Raw genomic sequence first — 22,500 nt, forward strand, 5'->3', positions numbered from 1 at the left:
GAAAGAAGTGGATAGTGGAGAACAAAGGGAGAGGAGAGGGAGAGAGAGAAAAGGAGAAAGTAGAATAACTATGCTGAGGAGAAAGACAGATAGGATGGGCCGTATACAAAAAAGAGGAGGAGAAAGGATGAAGGAGAGAAAGGAGAGAAAGAGAGAGAAAGAATGAGGGGTGACACACAGAGATGGAGTGATAGAATGGGGAGGAAAAAGATGGAGGAAGAGTAAAGTGATAGTGAGGGAAAGAGAAGGAGAAAGATAGAGGGAGAAAGAGAGATAGAGGGGGGAGAGAGAGAGAGAGAGAGAGAGAGAGAGAGAGAGAGAGAGAGAGAGAGAGATAGAGGGGAGAGAGAGAGAGAGAGAGAGAGAGAGAGAGAGAGAGAGAGAGAGAGAGAGAGAGAAGACAGAATTTGTTTAACTAGTATCACAGCATGGCAGAGGATAAACAGGAGGAGTGAAGCCTCAAGATAGGATTCACCAACTCCATTACAATGTGCGGGTAAAAGCCTCACTCTGCACAAACTAGGCATACACAGTCTATGTAATGTGTGCCTGCATGTGTGTGTGTGTGTGTGTGTGTGTGTGTGTGTGTGTGTGTGTGTGTGTGTGTGTGTGTGTGTGTGTGTGTGTGTGTGTGTGTGTGTGTGCGCCCGTACACACATGTGTGGTGTAAAACCCTATAAAGCTGCATAGCAAACAGTGTGAGACAGTGGTGATGAGGCTGTGGGGGATTAGTTATTTATGAATACCCTTCAACCTCACCTTTGGCTGCCACGCACCCCCTCAACCCCTACCTCCGCCCATTCTCAACAGAGGGGAGCTATCTGCACACATCGGCTGAGGGGATTAGAGTGTCTCGTGTACGCCGAGTGCAGCCCCGACACGGCACTGACAGCTTTGTGTGTGTGTGTGTGTGTGTGTGTGTGTGTGTGTGTGGGGGGTGTGTGTGGAGAAAAAGAGAGGAGAGATAGACATGTGGGTTGAGGGGGGGGCGGAGGCATAAAGAGTGGCTTGGAAGGAGAAAAAAACAGAGGAATGAATAGAAAATTGTGATAAAACGGCACCCGATGTACAAAATGGCAGGGCGATGGTGAATGGCAGAGGCACCACGGGGTGATTTATGTTAGGTATACGCAGGCTCATTATAATCCCTGGAAACATTTAGATGTTCAGACCCGGCTGATACAATGAGCGGAGCAGTCACAGCCATTCATAGACAGCAGATTGATGGGGGCCACTTGGATGCCTGTATTAGAGGGCATTATGTCCGGCAGATTGACCCATTGTTGTGTGACGCTGATGAGCCCATGAGGGGAGCAGAGGGGCTACTGTACGCTCGGTGTGTGTGTGTGTGTGTGTGTGGTGTGTGTGTGTGTGTGTGTGTGTGTGTGTGTGTGTTTGGGGTGGTGTTAACAGATGGGGCCACTGGCCGAAGGAGAGAGTCTCAAACTGAATCCTGAGAATAGAGTTCCTTGTGGAGAGGACAGGTAATCGTGGTGAGCATACACCTTCACACACACACACACACACACACACACACACACACACACACCTTCACACACCCACACACAAACACTAGGAGGGCAGAGGAAGAAAACTCATTGAAGCTCGGGGGTAAAAGGGCTGGATGCTGGAACAGCAACAGCAACAGCAACAGCAGCAGCAACAGCAGCAGCAACAGCAGCAGCAACAGACACAGTGGCGGGCCCCCTCTGGTACTCCAACTCCATCGGCGCGGCGCTTGTCACCCGAGGCCGCGGGGCCCCGGCTGATTAACGACCTGTCAGCGGGAACAATCGGCCGGCGGGAGGGGGACGGCGAAGTTAGCTTGCGCCGCACGTCCCCCCGCCAGGACCCGGCGATGAGCCCTTCCTCGCGGGCACCTCCGCCGGAACATAAATCAGCCTCGCGGCCTCTTCACTCACTCACCACCCACCCCACACCGACCCCGACCCCCTCTTCTCCGACGGCCTTAACAGCCACTTAACTGGCACGGCCTCGTCTGCGAGCCACAGCTGCTTCCCTGTTATAAGCAGCATCCTCCCTTCGCCTCCGCACACACACACACACACACACACACACACACACACACACACACACACACACAATGCACACATCAACCCACACAAACAACCTCCTCATAGGAAACACAGAAAACTTGGCTGAGCTGAAGTTCCAAAGACATGAGTTATCTCTTCGGTCTGAGGAGAAGCAAAAAAAAGAGAGAAAACGAAGAAGAAAGTTTAGAAGTAGAAAAAAATGCTTTTCATGTTCACGAACGCACTGAGCGCTCCCATCGCAGATAAGGAATCTAAGTATGCGCTTCAATCATGGCGGGGCCTTCTTTTCACAAGCCATCTTTAAAGGTGCCCAAAGGAACGTTTTCTCGCCTTTTCACAGCCAGGCATCAGTCCGGGATGCACACACACACACACACACACACACACACACACACACACACACACACACACACACACACACACACACACACACACACACACTCACATACACATACACATACACATACACATACTGTACACATATGTATACTCACACACACACACACACACACACACGCACACACACACACACACACACGCACACCGACACACACACACATACACATACACATACACATCGACACACACACACATACACATACACATACACATACGCATACTCACGCTACACACACACACACACACACACACACACACACACACACACACACACACACAGAATGTCTTTTTCTGTTTGCCCAGACGTGCAAAGTGGCTGATAGCGGCGGTGGGTGCTCAGCATGTCCAATCACATTGCGTCAATTTAAGATGCCAAAACGGCGGGCGACTGAAATCAGCCAGAACCTCTCCATGGAAAGAAAAGAGTGCAGTTTTATAAGTGGCGCTTGAGAGAGAGGCTGGCATCGATCGTCCCTCTGGAGAGCTGAGGCGGTAAAAAAGATGCCATTCTAGGTCCCTCGGCGTCCAGCTCATGCCAGGTCGTGCCACAGCAGACACGACGCGCGTGGTGTGCAGGAACAGGCTGCTTCTCTGGGAAATTCTCCTGGGCACGGCACTGCCTACCTGGCATCGCGGCGGGCCAAGATCTGACAGGGAAACAAACTGTCCCCAGCTTTGTCATGGAGCCCAGCAGAGAGGGCATGTTACGAAACAGGGGCAGAAATACAACATGCTGCTGGTGTTGTTGTTTGTGTGTCGTCCCACGGGTCAGGTGTGCACGACTGGCCTCTGGTCAGCTTACCGTAAGAGAGAGAGAGAGAGAGAGAAGGAGAGAGAGAGAGAGAGAGAGAGAGAGAGAGAGAGAGAGAGAGGAGAGGGAGAGAGAGTGGGAGAGGAGGAAGAGGGAGGAAGATGAATGCTCTAATTGCCAGGGGAGTTCATGCACTTCAATCCAGTGCAGCTTTGCAGATGATCAATCCGTGGATCGACCCCTGTCTGCCCGAGTGCGCCGAGCTCCGGGCACAACACTGCACTCCAGTGCCCACCACGGCGTGCTGAGCTCCGCTCCGCTACGGTCCCACGTTCCACCAGACTGCCGCCCCGAAATGAGGCTTGTGTGGACACCTCACTGACAGCTGGAGACTTTGTTTACGCAGCACCCAGTCCAATATTATGACAAGCAACACGCTCCCTTGGTCTGGTTAAAACAGTGAGCCAATATTTCTCTATCTCTCTCTTTCGCTAATTCCCTCTACCAACACAATAACGCTACACACATAGACACACACATATGCACACACTTTTCTCTCTCTCTGATACAAACCCTCGCTCTCTCTCTTACTCTATTCTTTCTCTCTGCCTCACTCGCTTTTGTTCACTGCTGAAGCATAACCTGGCAAGTGCCACTTCTTTTTTATGCCCTCTCTGGCTCTCTGGGAGTGTGTGTGTCTGTGTGACAGTGTGTGTGTGTGTGTGTGTGTGTGTGTGTGTGTGTGTGTGTGTGTGTGTGTGTGTGTTTGTGTGTGCGCTCCACCACTCGCCTGCAGTCGGGGCTGTGATTTAAACGCACTGGGCTTTTAACTCACACGGCTGCCCAGGCCCCTTTATCTGGACAGCGCCCAGCGCTGGACGCACGGCCCCCGCGATAAATGTAACCTCTCCGTCGCCACATTGCCCATTTCATTAGGGAAATTGCAGGGAGAGGCGCTCAACCTTGCCTGTCTGGGCGTAGCGATTAAAAAAAAAAGAAAAAAAAAGAAACAACAGCCGAGAGATGTGAAATGGAACCGCAGTGTATTCAATTAAAATAAATAAAGCCAAATGTAAAAGTCTGGTCCTGTTTGCAGTCCTCACTCTGTCAAGACACCAGCGTGCTCCTCCTCCTGCGCTGTCTGCCGACGTCTTGCTCTCTCTGGCTCGCTCTCATTCACTCTCTTCTTCACCTCACTCTTTCTCCATCTTGCCATACTCTCGTTCTGCATCTCTCTTTTTATTAATTCCCTCTCTACCTCTCTCTCAATCCATCCCTCCCTCCTTCCCTCCCTCTCTCTCTCTCTCTCCAGCATGTGTGCTTGGTAATTATGGCCCTTTGAAGGTTCTGTACGTCATGTTCCACCGGCTCTCATAATTACTGCTCTTGCTGGCAAGGCTTGTAGTCACAGGCCCTGCTTAATAGCATGACCAAGCCAACACAGACATCAGCTATTACTTATTATTCAGGCAAATGCAGGGGAACACAAAAGGGAGTACACTGGGCTGGCAGACCCCAAACCTCGTTTGGAGGAAGGAGACACACACGGCGTTTTATGAATATTCTAATAGGAGACGATAAGTGGCAAATGTGCAGGTTTTTGGAGTTTTGTCATTATGCTTCAAAAGTGGACCTGGGGAGCTGCAGAGTCAGTGTGTGTGTGTGTGTGTGTGTGTGTGTGTCCGTGGGAGAGCATTTGGATCTATTTATAAATGTAATTGTACTAGGGCTGCACGATATTAGGAAAACATGCGATATGCGATAACATTATTGAATACTGCGATAACGATAACTTGCGATATTTAAACATTTAATGTTTTTCTCCATTCTACTTGCTGACCGTAGGCATAGACTGTATAATTAGAAATAAATGTATAATAAATGGGTTTAAATTTATTATAATTACAGAAATAAATGTATAATTTTTGTTTATACATAAATAAATTTATGTATAAACAATATAAAATATTATGTAGCCTAGGCTATATATGGTCTTAAGTAGCCCAGTCTGTAACCTCATACGCTGCGCATCAAACGTTATTAGGCTACTGGCATTCCGACTACGAGTGCAGCGGAAAGTGAAAGTAAGGGGCTGCGATCGCACAGTCCAGGCTAACGAAGTAGGCTAAACAACTTTTACAAATAACGAATCCTGATTACCTCTCTGCTGCTGTCTGGGGCTTTTGCTAAATGCAAATCATGAAATAGCCTACAAGCCTTACAGTGAAAGACAGATATCTTCTGATCCTATAGCGATAACAAAATAAATTGTTTATTTTAACACGGTGGAGAAGGTGTTTGTAACACGTCATCCTTCATAAAACCAAAATATTTCCATACAACAGACGTGCTTTTCCTTTTAGTCACCAATTCCTCTTCACCCAAGTGTAGCCTACCTCGCTCGACTCACTATCTTCAGCCATCACGACATTAGCTCCCTCCTCAACACCTGAAACATCACACACCTAAACTGGTAGGGGACGGGCTTCTAGGGCAGCATGACAGCATCGGTTTGGTAAAATATGTTGACATTCAGAATGTGAATGTATCATAGACTGTATGGAATGCGCACGGCACAGAAAATGTAGTCATCTTTGCGGTATATGTCCATCGCAATCGTTGATATCGCGATAATGATAGATTTTACATATATCGTGCAGCCCTAAATTGTACCATTAGTAAGTGTGTGTGTGTGTGTGTGTGTGTGTGTGTGTGTGTGTCGTTGTTTAACTCACCGCATGGCCCCTTGCGCAGCACCTTGATGCGCCTCTGCATGTTGCACTGGGCCTTTTCCAGCTCACACTCGTTGGAGTAGGTGGACGAGTCCGAGCCGCAGACGGGTGCCACCACCGACGGACACGGCGTCCTCTTACACACACACTCGCCCTTGGACGGGTCAGTCGGGTCCCTCTCACACAACGCTCCGAAGCCACACAGCATGCCTCTGCAGCCTGCCAGACAGGTAAACAAGACCAACACAGAGTTAGGAGTCTGCCCAAAACAACAACAACAACAACAACAATAATAACATTTCCATTATACATAATGTGAGTGGACCAATGGAGGCCACAAAGACATTTGTGTATTCAGATTTTTGCATATGACATTGGCTTCAGAAGGGAGCGGAGAGTCAGCAGAGTCAGTCTTCCTTCTCTCCCGGATGAATTTGAATGAGAATTAGTGACTGGGACTGACTAGGCTTGGGACAGACTCTGCAGAGAAAGGGCCCCACAGGGCTGATCTTAAAAGAGTTCCGCTGTCTCTCTCTCTCTCTCTCTCTCTCTCTCTCTCTCTCTCTCTCTCTATGTAACACTGTCTCTCCCAACTCGATCTCTCTCTCTCCTTCCCTCTCTTCCCCTCTCCATGTAACACTCTCTCCCCTCTCTCTCTCTCCTCATCTCTCCATATCTCTCTCTCCTCTCTCCATATTTCTCTCTCTCTATTACTCTCTCTCTCTTTCTCTCTCTCTCCTCCTGGTGCCTCTGAAGTCCAATGTGCCCGCGTGCCCTGCGGCCATGCTGGGCTCTTATCGCCAGCTCCCAGGCCACACTGGGGATGCAGACGCGTGTCCGTGCTGATTGCCCAGCAGCAGCCTGGCCTCTCCTCTCCTCTCCTCAACACTGACTTCACTCGGCTGATGCAGGACTGGGGGGTGGGGGGTGGGGGGGGGGGATTGGGGAAGGTTAGTGGGGGTTCACTCGACCTTATCACATTCTCTCTCTCTCTCTCTCTCTCTCTTGCTCTAGCCTTCTCCCACTGGATCCTTCTCTCTCTCCATCCCTCCTTTGCCCATTCTATCCATCTTCCTGACAGGTGAGGGCTTACGTCTGTGTTAACTCCAACAGGCCTGAAGCAGACTGGCCTTAGTGACGTAGTCTAAGAAATGGAAGGGTAGGTTGTTGTTGTTGGTGGTGGAGGTGGTGGGATTGTGGATGTGGAGGAGGGGGAGAGGATGATGGCACCTGAAACATCAAAGACTGACAGCTATCAGTCAGCCTCTGTCCTTTTGTCACAGACCAAGAAACATATGATAAGAAAGAAAGGGAGAGAGAATAAAGACGGCGAAAGTAAAAAAAACGAGTGAGTCAGTATATATATGTGTGTGTGTGTGTGTGTGTGTGTGTGTGTGTGTGTGTGTGTGTCTGTGTGTGTATGAGGGAAAGAGAGAGAACGAGAAAGAGAGAAAACAAACAAAGAGCGAAATTTCTGGAACCTTACATACAAAACATGTTTTCCATGTTGAGCCTGTCACCTGTGACGCCAAACAAAAACCTCTTGAAATTCAGCACCAGCAAGCGATATGTGCGGCGCATTGTTGACACGGCCTAAGTGGTACCCGGAGCCGTCCGCCTCTAGACGTGGTTGTATGAGGGGCGACAGAAGGTCGGCTCCCCTGGGACTTGTGGGCTGAGGTTTAGGAGCTATAAGTGTCAACTTTCATCATGACTCGTGCAAGACACGCACACATGCTGTAGATAAAGTACCTATGTACACACCCTTATGCACTCAAGTGCATACGCGCACACACATACAGAAACACACACACACACACACACGCACACACACACACACACACACACACACACACACACACACACACCTTAAAAAAAGAGACTTGATATAGCCTCACTATGTTCAAGAAGGGTCTCTATCTACCATAAAATGGTAAGCCGCTCTGACAAAACATGTGTACACACACAGGCACTCCAGCACAAAATCTTGCATCTTGTGTGCTTCTTTCTCCCCACTGAGTGTATCACTAGCAGAGGCATAATTGCTGTCAGTGAGGGAAGAGGGAAAAAAAGCAAGAAAAGTTGAGCATTTAGAATTGAAGTCTGCTACTCGCTGACCTGCGTGGAAAGGAGATTATCAAATATAGATGCCATAATGGACGCTGCCTTGCACACCTGAATTTACCTTCAAATCTGGCGTTAGGCAGCGGGCGGGGGGGGGGGTGGGGGGGTAGTGCTTGGAGCCACGGAGCCGCGAATAACAGCTTTGATTCAAAAAGAAAAAAGTGAGAAGATAGAGAGAAAGGAGAGGCAGCACTAACTACAAAGCCAGGGTTGGAATGCCAAACAGCGTGAGACTGTTGCTGGTTGAGAGTGGAAATGCGGCTGCACTCGGAAAAAAAGACACTCTTGGCAAAAAAAAAAGGCAAATGGAAAAAGGCTGGAGGAAGTAAGGGCATAGAAGCAGAGGAGTTCTTTTTGAGAAAAAAAGAGAGAGGAATTGTGAAAAAAAGTGTGAGGTGCAACGATCTCATCACGTCAGTCTCTCTATCCCCCCCATTCCCTCCCTCTCCCCCATCTCTCTCCCTCTCTCTCTCTATCTCTCTCTCTCTCTCTCATACTTGCTCTTTCACTTCTTCCAGGACAACGTGGTGAGAGGAATGAATAAGTGAACAGATTGCCCTGCTGTCTTGCATAAATGTTAGTCTCAGGGTTTCACCGTGTCGAGGGAAGGGCGGCGATTTCAAACAGCAATATTTCATCCTCACCGAGCTTGCTGGTTTTAATCTCTTGAGTCTTGCCTCTTGCACATTATAGAACAAAGACATGGTGTTGCTCGTCAGATCAGGTTAGATGACGCCTCAGATGTGTGACTCAGCTACATGAATAAACCAATAAAAAATCTCTTGTGAGCGGTCTATGGGAAAAATTACGGTAGATTTCACAGACATTGACGTTGGCCTATATGATGAAGAAAGAGTGCTGAGGAGAATGGGGAACGATTGATGCTCTCACAGAATTGTGTCTGAGTTACCAAGAGTCATCATGAGATAATGATGTGACCAGTAGCATGAGGTGTGAGTACCTCAGCACACAACCGCAAAATTGTGATAAGTTTACAACCGCGCAGGGTTGCTTGTTGCTCGCCACAGGATGCCAAAAGTCAATGGAATTGGAAAGATGTTGCCATGACTACGGTCCGGGATTCAGTGGGGAGTAGACAGTAGTTACACTGGATTCACAATAGGTCTTTCCACAGCTCCAAAATGGGTGTATACATACCTTCAGAGAGGTGTGAAGAAGAAGTTGCGTCACCAGCGTATTGATGAGTTTATCTTTGATTTTATCTTTGTTGTCTCTCCCACAAGCCCCCACCACCCCCATCCCACATACACCCCAAATCTCAACCGTTTTTCCTTTTTAGGAGATCTCATTTCGAGAATGTAATTTTGCCGGGACCATGGAGGTTACATGCAATATCTTCTCTTCATGTATGAGTAATAGAAGAGGCACACTCCAGAGCATAGCAATTGATTCGCAGCGGGCAGGCAAACACAAACATCACAGGCCGACGCGCGCGCTGACCTCTGGCGGCGTTATTGCCGTCAGGCTGGAATGAGAGGTGTCATGGAGAGTAAACACTGCCGACTGTAGCGCTTCCTCATATGAATCTCCGCTGCTTATCTGGCTCTGGCCGCCAAATGGCCAGCTGCAGTCCTGTACCATACACCAATATAAATATGGGGGACGCAGTTCAGAGTGGGCGCCATCATTTTGCCTTATCGCATCATGGCTCCTCTCCTCGACTTTTCCTCTTACCCGCTGTTCCCCTCCCTGGTTTCCTTTCACAGAGCATTCCATTCCAGAACTTGCTATCAAGGAGTAAAATGAGAGGAGAGGAAAAACAAATAAAAGCAAGTTATTTGATTCACCCCCCAGTGGTATAGAGGGAGCAGAGAGCACTAAGGGAACAGTCTGTTTTCTCATTTCCCCATATAAAGGCCCAATCAATTCTACTCTCTCCCTCTCTCTCTCCCTCTCTCTCTCCCTCCGCCTTTGCCTTTATCTCTTCCTCCGAGCTTCCAGGTCTGAGTGAAGTCCTGACCCGACTTAAACCCGCGTGAACTTATTTTCCAGCTCCAAAAGCTCCACCAAAACACTCACACGGACTGCGGCGGCGAGGGGCTACAAGCGCATCTTAAATGAAACGAGGTGTGTGTGTGTGTTGGGGGGCGGTGGCTGAGATCATGCCTGAGAGAGACAGAGCAGAGGGAATGAGAAAATGTGCCTCACCCCTGTTTTATCTACAAGATGAACAGACACAAATCCTTTTGCTCAGAGTTGCCAGGACGCTGTCGACAGTAGTTCCTCCACGGAGCTGCTCTGTCATACAGTAGCACATTTTCAAAGCGCCCGACTTTAAAGATTAAATCCCCGATTGTTTGGTGGCGGCGGCAGCAGTGGGGGCTGCATTTTGAGAGGGGGGTGGCTGGGTGGGTATAGACACAGGTTGGGTGTGTTCATCACAGAAACCTTCTGATGAGGGGCAGTGTGTGTGTGTGTGTGTGTGTGTGTGTGTGTGTGTGTAGCGAGCGAGCCGTTTGGCCTAGGCTTGTGGTATTAATAATGGAGATATAGGAGCAGGCCCTATTCTGTCACCCTTCATCTGCGGCACAAAGGAAAGCAGGCGAGCTATGAAAAGATTACAACTTCCTGAAATATACATGAATAAATCACCCCGCGCCTGCCAGAGACGCTACGCAAAATTCAATTATTCAAGCCGTCCACCGAGCGTGTTCTGCTGGAGTGCTCTTCTCCACGCGCCCCGCACTATCTCCCCGGCATCACTCTGTTCCCGTCTCTCCTCTCCCCTCTCCGGCTGTCTCTCCAGAACTGTGCTACAAGCAGCGTGTCAATAATTTGTGTGTGTGAGTGTGTCTGTGTGTGTGTCTGTGTGCCTGTGTTTGCTCAAATACATGTGTGTGTGTGAGTGTATGCATGACTTCTCTGTGCAATGTTTCCAGCACTCTGGAGTGTCTTCACAACACTCCCCACCCTCTCCCTTTTTCTTTCCCACTCCTCCCTCCCTCTCTCACTAACTCACTCCATTCCTCCCCTCTCCTCTTCTCTCACACTCTCGGTCACCCTTCTCCTCTCTCTCTGTCTGTCTCTTCCTCCTCTACAGTCTTGCATCAGCATATCATTCTTCCCCTCAAAGAGATGTGAGTGGACCATGCTGACGGGATGGCCAGGGCTGTGTGGACAGTACATCAGCAGCACCCCCCCCCGTCACCCCATGCAACCCCACTGTAATGCATGGAATGACGTCTTCCTTCTTGTAATGGCAGATTATGCTTATGAGGGGATGAGGATGGGAAACTGGAGCTCTTCAATAATGGAGCTACAGGGGTCTGGGGTCCTTCCTGGAAGGAAATCCAAGCCAAGAGCAGATGGTTCCATTCTGTACCCCCAGGAATATGGCACAATCTGCCTGCTACCACACACAGGCACGCACACAGCAGAAAGCAACTTTAGTGCGTGCGCTTGGTGGTGGGAGCGACTATGGCGGGTAAATGAGATTTTAAAATATTTAATTTTGAAGGGTGTTTTTTTTTGTGTGTGATTGTTGTTTTAAAATATTAATAAGCATCTGCTGTGCTAGTTTGCACCTGTTCATTTGATTTTCAGGGAAAATAATGTTTTCCGTTGAAAGGAAAATGAAAAACAAGTTCTTTCTGTTCCACCTTCTTTTAATTTTTTTGTTGGACTTGCGCATTTCAGTGTCGACTGAATTCCGAAGTAGAAAAGTGATGACATCCAATTGGTTCCGGGCGCTCACCTTGAACAGTCTGCCAGAACAGAGGACTCCAAAACACAATATGCTCTCCCGCAAACTCTTAATCCCCCTGGAGGGCGTTGCGGCGGCCCTCTCAGCAACAAAAACACTTTGGCCCGGAGCGGCAAAAATCTGCTGCACAGGCTACCGGCTTTTATCGACAAGGATGCTATGCTTTGCCGGGTGACAAAGACCATCACAGGCACAAAAAATGGCAGGGGTGGGGTCGGGTGGGTGAGAGGGGGTGGGGTCGGGTGGGTGAGAGGGGGTGGGTGGGGTGCCTGGCATCATCTCCTCCTCACAGGGGTGGGGTCGGGTGGGTGAGAGGGGGTGGGTGGGGTGCCTGGCATCATCTCCTCCTCACAGGGGTGGGCCTTGGCCTCGCTCTGCCCCGCTACCAGACATGGAGCAACCCTCCTTCATCTCTCTCAGAGCCCTGATCAATATCCCCAGCGCCGATCAATACCTCCACAAATCACTTCATTTTCTCTTTTTCTTTGCGCTCCCCTGCTCCTCTCACTGCCAGCCGAGGGAAAGTGGAGGGGGTGAGGGGTGGCGGTGGGGAGGGGATTGGCCTGTCACTGTAAAATGCAGTCTGACCCCCACACACACACACACACACACACACTACATACACCCAGCTTCGCCGAAGAATGAGTAAAGTGCAAAGTAAAGCCCATTAAAAAGCAGCCAGTATTTCAGAATGAGCGAGCTCATTTCAGCTGCTGTCAAGCTGAGCCTTTTCTCTTTTTTCCCCTCCATCTGTTTCTTCTTGCTTTCTTCCTTAATAACCCAGAAAGGTGAATGTAACATATGATTGGGTTATTGGAAAAAAGACAAAGACATACACACACACACACACACACACACACACACACACACACACACACACACAACTCTGGCCAATCAATCAAGCTAAACTTTCTCCTCCCATCCCGGAACAAAAAAGAACTCGGGCTGCTGTCTGCAACCGCGACATGCGGAGAGAGAGAGATATATGTGGCAGTGTGTGTACACATATAGATTTGCTAATAAACGCTCCCTGTTAGGCTAATTAGAAAATCTCTTGGCATGGAGATTTATACTCCGCTGAAGCGATAGCCTCTGCCGCGCTAATAGCACATGGGCTATGCTAATGCCTACTTGCCATGGCGTTCCTGAGCCGCTCTGTATAATTGAGTCGGCTGGAACGTTAAACCTCCGCATTATGTCAACCTTTTATGATTCATGTTACCTTAAAGTCCCTCCCAAGAGAACTAGGGGCGGCATAATTTCTAGCCAAACGCATCCACCACCCACAGATCACCAGATAAGCCTCAAACACACATACCTAGGAACTTACCACGGCGAAATGTATAAACAAAGACACACATAAAGACCTGCACACACACAGCCAGAGCGCAAACAGGCCAAATGCAAAACCGCCAGACAATAAAGCATTTTGCAGATGCACAGGCATGTGCCCTACACTGCTCTCTCCCAGACAGTGCTGGTGAATGGAGAATGGAGGAGAATGGCGCAAAGATTAAATTACAATCCATCTGAATTCTCCACATACTTCCCTCACAAAGGGGACCATGTGATGTTGCATAAACGCACCGCAATTTATGATGGTGGACCGGGGTGGGCAATTAATTTAAACTTGCAGCGATAAAACTGTCTCTCTGTGGTCTTGAGAAGAAGACCCTTTTTTTCTTCCTTTTTCTTACTCTTTTTCTTTTCTCTCTCTCCCTCTTTTTCTCTCTCTCTCTCTCTCCCTCTCTCCCTCTCTCTCTCCCTCTATTTCTCTCTCTCCCTCTCTCTCTCTCTCTCTCTCTTTTTCTCTCTCTCTGTAGTGAGTCACAGTCAATGAGGATCTGGCAGTGTGTGGAGGGACGTGGAAGGGTGTGTGTGTGTGTGTGTGTGTGGGGGGTAGTGTTGGACGGTGGGCACAGGGCTTGCCGGGATTTCAATCTGCAGCCTCAGTCTGAAGGCAAGCCCTGATGACACCAATCTCCTCCCAGTCCAACCTCAAATCAGCCTGCGGGGTTCAAAGGGTTAATACAATCCTTCTTTTAAATCCATGATGCCCCAAACCCCCCCCCCCCCCCCCCAACCCCAACACCCCACACACACACACACACACACACACACACACACACGTCTGTCATCTGCCTGTTCCTCTTTGCTCTTTTTTGAAGAGGGCACAAGATTGGAATCCTTACAGCAGGGGAGGAGAAAGGGGGGTGGGTGGGGTGCTAATGATATCATTAAAGAGCATCCACGACTGCACCAGAGTGTGTGGGAGAGTTAGTTTGTTGCGTCGTCTCTTTGGTGTATGTGTCTGAGCTTTTGTGCGTAGGTGTGTGTGTGAGTGTGATGTACCTCTACAAACGTGTGTGTGTTTGTGCGTTTGTGTGTGGGTGTGTGTGTGTGTGTGTGTGATGTAAGACGAACAGTGTGTGAGCGAACCCTGCTGTAGTGGCTGCAGCAGATCAGAGATTGGGAAAATGAAAAGATGAAAAAAACACATCGGGGAAACACATCACACTAGCCTGTCCGTCTTCTCCCCACCACCTCCACCTCTCCTTGTCCTCCTGTCTCTCCCCTCCTTTTCTCTGCTCCTCCTCTCCCCTCCCCTCCTCTCTTCTCACCTTTACTCCTTTCATCTTCCCTCCTCTTTCCCTCCCCCCCATCTTCTCCTCCTCTCCCCTCTGCTCCTGTCTTCTCCTCTTCCCTTTTCTATTCTCCTCTCCTCTCTGCTCCTACCCCCTTTCTCTTCTCTTCTCTCCTACCCTCATCTATTCACCTTTTCTCTTCTTTCCTCTCCTCTTCTCTCCCCTCCTCTCCTCTACCCTCCTCTCCCAGTCTCCTCTTCTCTCCTCTCCTCCTCTCTCCTCTTCTCTCCTCTCCTCCTCTCCTCCCTCTCCTCTCCTCCTCTCTCCTCTCCTCCTCTCCTGATGTTGCTCCTGATAAGACGGGGCGGTGCCATCCATGGCCCCAGTAGCAGGCGTGGATGGGAGCGCCGTTATTCCCACCCAGGTTTGCAGCATGCGTGGAGCAGATGGAGTCCCGCGTCACCCGTTACACTGTCAATTTACTCGCACTCGCAACACGAGAGGCATCGGGACGGGAGGGCGGACAGGCCCACTCCTGCAGGGAGTGTAGCGTCTCCCCACATGTGTGTAAAAAAAGGCAGGCGGGTCCATACCACACACACACACACACACACACACACACACACACACACACACACACACACACACACACACACACACACACACACACACACACACAGACATAAACTCACACCTGAACAAAGTTACAGTTACTTACACAACACACGCACACACACCAACAATACCAGTTCACAGCAACATACTCACACTTTCAATTACAGAACTACTGTCATACTCATACCCATACACACACACACACACACACACACACACACACACACACACAAGAAAAACTCACAGATGCACACACAAAACACATTTTGATGTGCCACCGCACCCATAACTCAGAGCCTGTCCACGTCTCCAGTCGTGGGGTTGCTATGATGAGACACGCGCCTGGCGCACATTGGCAACTCGCTGCCAAGTGGGGGAGCGTGAGCTCGGCGTCTAATTGACATCCCCCACAACGTAAGCGCCACATAATTAACAGATGCCCTCATCAACTGGTGTTCGAAACGCGCTCCCAGGGAGAAACAGAAGGAGAGGAGAGAGAAAGAGAAAAATAGAGAGAGAGAGAGGGAGAGAGAGGGAGGGAAAATTATTTCTCCATCACCTGACTGTTTTTCTGCTCCTCTCTTTCCCTTCTCCTCTCCTGTGCTGTGTGTGGCGGAGCACTTAAAAACAAAGCTGATGGACCCGGGGCAGTAAATGGAGTGGAACGAGACTGAGGAATGCCGGGGCCTTATGTAAGCATGTAATTGACTTTTACTGGCAAACTCAACACAAGTGTCTACCAAAGCACAAGTAACAGGGACTGGAGGGGAGGTGACGGAGCTAGTTGTGTGGTGGCTCTGTGGAGGTTATGAGGGTGGGGTAGAGTGAGGGGAGAAGAGGGTTGGGAGATGGAGGCCCAGGCAGTGCTGCGCGCTCGATGGCTCTGAGGGCCGGGCGGAAAAGTGGGCGAGCGCGGCGAGTGAGCCTGGGGTCTCTTCGGGATCGATACTCTCCATCTGATGTAATCTCCCCCCTGGCGCACAGCGTTCCACTCGATCCCAGTCCTCTCATCACTCACGCCAAGCAGCCGCCATTTCCTGAGCTGGACGCGCGACGTGGAAAAAGTCTTTCCCACCGCGCTCTGGCCTAAGGCTTCCCGAAGTACGCCCGCGAGGGGCGGGGGTCTCTGTGGGGAGGAGGAGGGATGGCCCAGAGCCATTTTTCCTTCATTTAAAACCCCTTGCCTCCTTCCCTCAGAACCTCGAGAAATATGGAGACTCCATAAAAAAGATTCTGGGATCCCGTAATGGCTTTCACAGCACACAGCAGTATCTGACAAGCGGTGGAACGCCTGAATGTTCCCGGAGAGAATGCTGGCAACTGTTACACCTGTGAGTGACATCACCCCCCACACACACACACACACACAGACCCACACACACACCTCCCCTGCCATGCAGGAGGGCCGAGACAGAGATAGAAAGAGCGAGCGCGAGGGGGGCCGGGCGTTGGGAGCGCTGGGTAATGGCATGTGCAGTCAGCGGAACGGGCCAAGACACCCTGCCTGTCTCCGCCTGCCTGCGCGCCTGACGCTGATCCGCCCCCTTGGTGGACACAGGCTCCGTGGGGCCGGAGACCAGCCCCAGGTCCGTCCGTCTGTCCGTCCCGCCTGCTTCGCTTCGAAGGCTGAAGCGCTTCCGAGAAAAATAAAATAAAATATATAATAAATAATAAAAAAATAAAAAAATAAAAATAAAAATCGAAGCCGACTGCTCATGCTGTGCATGAGCAGCATACCGGGCAGGTGTGAGAGGAGAGATTAGAGAGCAGGAGAGAGAGGTGGAGAAAAAGTACAACTGACGGGTCAAAAAAAAACCCAAAGAATAAGAGCAGAACTTTTCACTGATAGCGCTTAATATTAACTCCTCTACTGCCAGAAAGGGACTCTTTACCTCTCTATCTTTCTCTCTCTCTCTCTCTCTCTCTCTCTAGGGACGGGGAGTAGTAATCAAAGTGAGGCCCAGTGTTCTGGTTCTGCAGACGACACAATAGGAATGTAATGACACAAAAAGAGCCAATTTTCTAAATGGACCCGACTCCTTCCCCTCACTGTCACACTCCCTCTACCCTCCCTCTGTCACCTCTCTCTTTCTCTCCCTCCCTCTTTCTCACACATGCTGTCTCTCCAACTCTCTGCCTCTATTACCACCTCTCTCTCTCTTCCACCCTCTCTCTCTCTCATTCCATTTGTCTCACTTCCAGTTTCCTTCTCACTTTCCTCCCTCTCTCTCTCTCCCTTCCTCTCTCTCTCTCCATCCCTGCTGTTTTCCCTCTCCCTGAGACAAGGGAGGCAGAGGGTGACAGATAGGATTGTGCTCTGAGTCACACGAGTGGCCCCGCAGATCTGAGGCGCTCCGCTCGGGCTCTCTCCCTCTCTCTCTCTCTCTCTCTGTATCTCTCTCTCTCTCTCTCTCTCTCTCTCTCTCTCTATCTCTTTCTCTCTCTCTCTCACCTCTCCCTCCGGCACGCTACAGTAATTATGAAAAATTAAATATATCCCTGGCCCGATTAAGCCCGGCACATTATGCCAAGTTACCAATAGGGATAATGTCAAGAAAAATTAGGTATACAAATTATCGGCGGTGCGTCGTCCTGCTGCGGCACTCTGGTGCGGAGAGAGGGATGTTAATGGGACTCCAATCAGGAATGTCAGGGAAAATGAGGCAAGATGGCGAGACCATTTGCATTAAGTGCATCTCCACCAGACAACCCCTCCACCCTTTTTTTTTCTTTTCCTTTAATGGAGAATGAAGAAGGTATGGGGGGATGCAGCAGTTAATATGTAAATGCTCGGCTCTGAAATGGAAACATGGTATAGATAAGAAGTGATCCATGTGGACCGGCAACTGTGATATTGTTTGCATGTTTAGTTTCAGGCATTTAAATGAAGCAAAGAGGCTATCGTAGCAGCCATTTGTCATGGTGCATTTGTGTGTGTGTGTGTGTGTGTGTGTGTGTGTGTGTGTGTGTGTGTGTGTGTGTGTGTGTGTGTGTGTGTGTGCGTATGATAGAGAAAACAAGTGTTTTAGTATGAAGAATTGAGAGCATTTGCATTACTGGGTGTATATTCCTAACATTATGGACAAATATGCATACATGGCATACCAGCACACATGTGCTCATCTCTAAGTATGTAATGGAGCGCTTGTGATGATCTGAATGCCTGACACACACACACACACACACAGAGTTTGTGACGCTGAGAGGAGCGAGAGGAACTCGTGGCTTTGGCATGGGTTTAAGGCTGAGTGCAGCTGAGCGGCAGCTGTTTGGGTCGCGCCCTAACTCGAGTGCATTCTGTGTCATATTCTCCACAAAGAGGCTACTCACAATGACTGAGAGGTGTGTCAGACGCAATTATCTCCCCTCCTACTCATTCCCTCTCTCTCTGCCTCTCTTTGCCTCCTTCAGTCATAACTATACTTTCACATTGTGTTCTTCCTGCTTCTGCTCTTTCTATTTCTCTTTCTGTCTCTCTATTTCTCTCTCTCTCTCTCTCTCTCTCTCTCTCTCTCTTTCTCGGTCTCTAGAGAGGTCATTTTCATGAGAATACACCTTCTCGCTGTTGCTGCCATGTCGGGCCTTCCCTCTCGCTCTGCCTTCCCATCCTTGCAGGACTGTCACCGGCTCATGTTGACACTCATTAAACCTGCATGAAGCTTTCAGCTGCCAATTGAAGGGGGGGGGGTGGTGCTGTGTGGATAGGGGTGACTGCAACCCAGAGAAGGCAGGCGGGTGGGGGTGAGGTGGGGCAGGATGGCCATTTGGAGGCCCCAGCCGACGCCACCTTCACCAGGTGCTGTGGGTGTGCTCGTCACCATGGGGGGTGAATGGACGGGGCTGGACTGGGCAGGGCCGAGGGTGATGGGGGGGTTGGGGGGAAATACAAAATAAAAGGTCAACCACATGAATTGTGCATGAGCGATTTCCGGGCCAGAGGTTGCCATAGCAACAGGCTGGGGCGTGCTTTTTCCCCCCTCTTTTTTCTCTGGCTCACACTGGGCCTCATCTGTGTACTCTGGCGCACCCCAAAACGAAGGGAAATGATAGAGAGAGGAAGACAGGAGAAAGAAAGAGAGAGAGAGAGAGAGAGAGAGAGACTCAGATAGCAAAAAAAGGAGAAGTGTGCAGGATTCGGGGGGTGGGGGGTTTTGGGGGGAGTGTAAAAATAGGACATACATATTCATTACCGGAAAACGCAGAACGGGCCACAGAGCCTGAACAATTAGAAACACTTTGGGTCGCAGCAGGTGAGCAAACCTCATCTAAGGGCCGAGTGCACGATCAGGAGTGCAGCACGTCCAAACGCTGCTGAAAATATAATGAAACAAAAGATACGGAGAACATGCCTGGGCCTGGGAGCTCGCTGTGCACTCACAAACACCCTGTGTATATCTCATCTACGTCTGCTACAGTGTGTGTGTGTGTGTGTGTGTGTGTGTGTGTACATGTGTGCGCATAAGTGAGTGTGCTGATTTAAAGGCCCAATTGTCGACTGCCTATGTGAGATAAACTCAAACAATATATTGCTGTTCATTTGCGGTATTCTCTCCTTTTCATCTGTAGCCAGGGGCAATGTGTGCAGGGGAATGATCTGGGAGTGGAGATCAATTTTTCAGCCTGGCCAAACCCATCAGCCCACTGCAGCCCTGGATCCGTGCATCAATATATTGATCGAAAAATCATTTATGGTATTCATTACAATCGATGCTTCTAAAGTCTAAATCAACAGTGGAGGCGAGGCGAGGGCCTGAAATAGCCCAGACAACAGTAAACAACCAAACTCATAAAGGGGCTTCAGGAGGCCGTTAGATAAAAGACAACTATTCCCTTTTTCACCATTATTCTGAGTTGAGCTTAGGCTCGGCCGACGCTAGGCTAGCACATGGCCCCCCAGTGGGCTTTTGCATGGGTAGAGGGAGCATAGACACTCTGGGTAGGGGGTTGGGTGCACCGGGGGGTGAGAGGTCAGAGGGGTGAGGGGCCTGGTATGCGCTAGTTGCTAGGCACACAATCGTCACCTTTCCGCTCCATCCATCAGGCTGGGCAGCTGCGTCTCCTCCGGCCAACATCAGTAGGAGGCGTGGACTGACACGACACAACATGTCGAGGCTGGGTCAAGTGACAGGGTATGGCCAGCGTGCCGACTAATGGCGTCCTTTTCGCCAACTTCTGTCGCCAGGGACTAAGGGTGGACACAAATCTGAAAATGTTGAGCGTAGCTCTGACGCCAAGATGTCTGACGACTGATCCAACAACAGCCCCTAGAACAGCCCCAATGACCTCCAGTCCCAAGACGGTGGGCAGGGAGTCACCAGGCTATAGCAGACCATAAGAGCCTGCTGACCTTGGCTTGGGAACCAACCTCTATGGCAAGGTTGGGGAGCTTTGGTTTCACCAGAGAAACTCGATCACTTGCTGGGTTCCTCAAAGACTCTCTGATTACATGGTAATCAGGCCTTTGAACCAAAGCTGCATTCCAATCCAGCTGAGCATGCGATGGAAAGCTATTTTCCGGGTTTTCGTGATATATTATCCATAACACGATAAGCATGAAGCCATTTTTTTAAGGCTTTACATGACGATTTTACATGATTTTCATCACAATTTCCACTGATTACCTCCAAGTGACACTGCAGACAGCATGAATGAACAGATGTTCACTAATGAGATGGGAAACAGCCCCAATATCAGCACTCCTCTGCCTCTGAGGAACACACATATTCAAGGTGTGGATGGAGGTATGAAGACGCCTGTCGTATCTTTTCATCCTGGTTTGTTTTGGTCGTCTTTTTAACGAGGATGTGCCAGAAGCCAGCGTGCCTTGCAGACAAAATAGCTCCATCCTCTCCTTCCTAACAGCTGCTGAAATAAATGTCGGCCTACCAAGGGAGCGAAAAGAAAAAAAAAAAAAGAAAAACTAGGGTTGACCCCTGCAGACTGACCGAGGGAGGCTCTCCGTCACGCCGATCATAACTCCCCTGGCCACGTGTCGCTCTTCCTGTTTTGCTTTCACCATGACTTCACCTCTCAATTATTCATCCCCTCTACCACACGAACAATCAGGGGGGCAGGAGAGTATTCCGTCTCCTCCCAGTGTCAATAATTCATACCTTTAACAACCCACCACTAAATATAACCTCATCAACACGCCCCTGCTTAACGGCGTTCTGTGGGCATCTCACAGACGGCAGACGCCACAACAGTTACTGAGAAGGCGACGATGAGGGGGAGAAAAAATAATAAGGTGACAGAACACATAACTGTATACATAAATAATTTCATTTTTTTTTTCCATAAAGCCCAACTGAGGGGAGGGGCTGTTTGGCGATCTGGTGCTGAATTGAATTGAAAATAAGAGCAGTTACACAGTGTGCTGCCTCTCCATCTCACTCTCTTACTGCACCTGATTTGGTTTGCTAATGCAAGCCTGGAACTGAGGAGAGAGAAAAAAAGAAAAGGAGTGGAGAGAGGGATTGACAAAAAAAAAAAAAACGGTGGTTGAGTTTTACAGCTGGAGCGGTGTGACAGTTACATGGTTATATCTCTCGCACTCCTTGTTATTAAAAGGGTGGCGTTTCCTGTTGCCTTGTCGTCATCACCTGGGGCTGCTGAGCATATGGACATGCTAACATATAATCCCTGTCCCTGGGCGGGTTCCGCAGAGTGAGGGTTTGAGTGTCCCCATAATGTCAAGGAGAAGGCGGAACTGCCCCGCGCGGGCATATAAAATAAAGCAAACCGCGCTGTCAGCGCCATCTTGGGCGCCGTTGCCTCTGTCGGGCTAACATGGTGAGGGGTTGGAATATGGACCCACGGAGGCACTTAGCTTAGCAGATAATGGGTTGAAGCTGCTGCCAGCACTCGCCGGATATTGTCTCTCTCTCTCGCTCTTGCCAGGACAGGAGTCTGACCACTGGAAGTGGTGGAGGGCAGGGAAATGTGGTGGGGAAGCCATGCATGCCATCCCAGGGAAGAGGGGAAAAAAAAACCATTTTCTTCATTTACACTCCAGAGACACAAGGGTCAGACCAGGAACGGGCGGGCACACGCGAGGAGGCAGTCACGGAGGTCTGCGCCCGCTTCCCATACATATGCAGGGTCAGTGGAGGTCAGCGAGAGTGTGCTTACAGAATAATTCACAAGGTGAAAAACAAAACAGGAGCAATGAGAAGAATGAAATGGATGCAGGACAATGCAAAGTGGTGTTTGTGTTTTGGAGCAGGGAGGTAAGAGAGACAGAAAAACAATGGGGATAAAAGGAGATGGAGTGTAGCGTGTGGTGTGTGTGTGTGTGTGTGTGTGTGTGTGTGTGTGTGTGTGTGTGTGTGTGTGTGTGTGTGTGTGTGTGTGTGTGTGTGTGTGTGTGTGTGTGTGTGAGTCTGTGTGTGTGTGTGAGTCTGTGTGTCTGTGTTTGTGTGTGTGTCTAACGGTCAGGAAGATGAGAGAGGGCAGAGCACCTGAGGCCAGATCACCATTTCATATCTCAACCTCAGCAGGGAGACCAACATGG

General features: G+C 49.7%; 1 protein-coding gene across 1 annotated transcript in view; it reads right to left on the reverse strand.

Annotated features, from left to right (window-relative positions):
• The window catches only part of agrn (agrin), a 218,397-nt gene that overhangs the window by 91,946 nt on the left and 103,951 nt on the right, over nucleotides 1-22,500 (reverse strand). The window contains 1 exon segment of the mRNA XM_048240581.1: nucleotides 5,943-6,158. Coding sequence (XP_048096538.1) covers nucleotides 5,943-6,158 — 216 coding nt within the window.

The sequence above is a fragment of the Alosa alosa genome, chromosome 4, assembly GCF_017589495.1.
Source record: "Alosa alosa isolate M-15738 ecotype Scorff River chromosome 4, AALO_Geno_1.1, whole genome shotgun sequence".
Taxonomy (NCBI): domain Eukaryota; kingdom Metazoa; phylum Chordata; class Actinopteri; order Clupeiformes; family Clupeidae; genus Alosa; species Alosa alosa.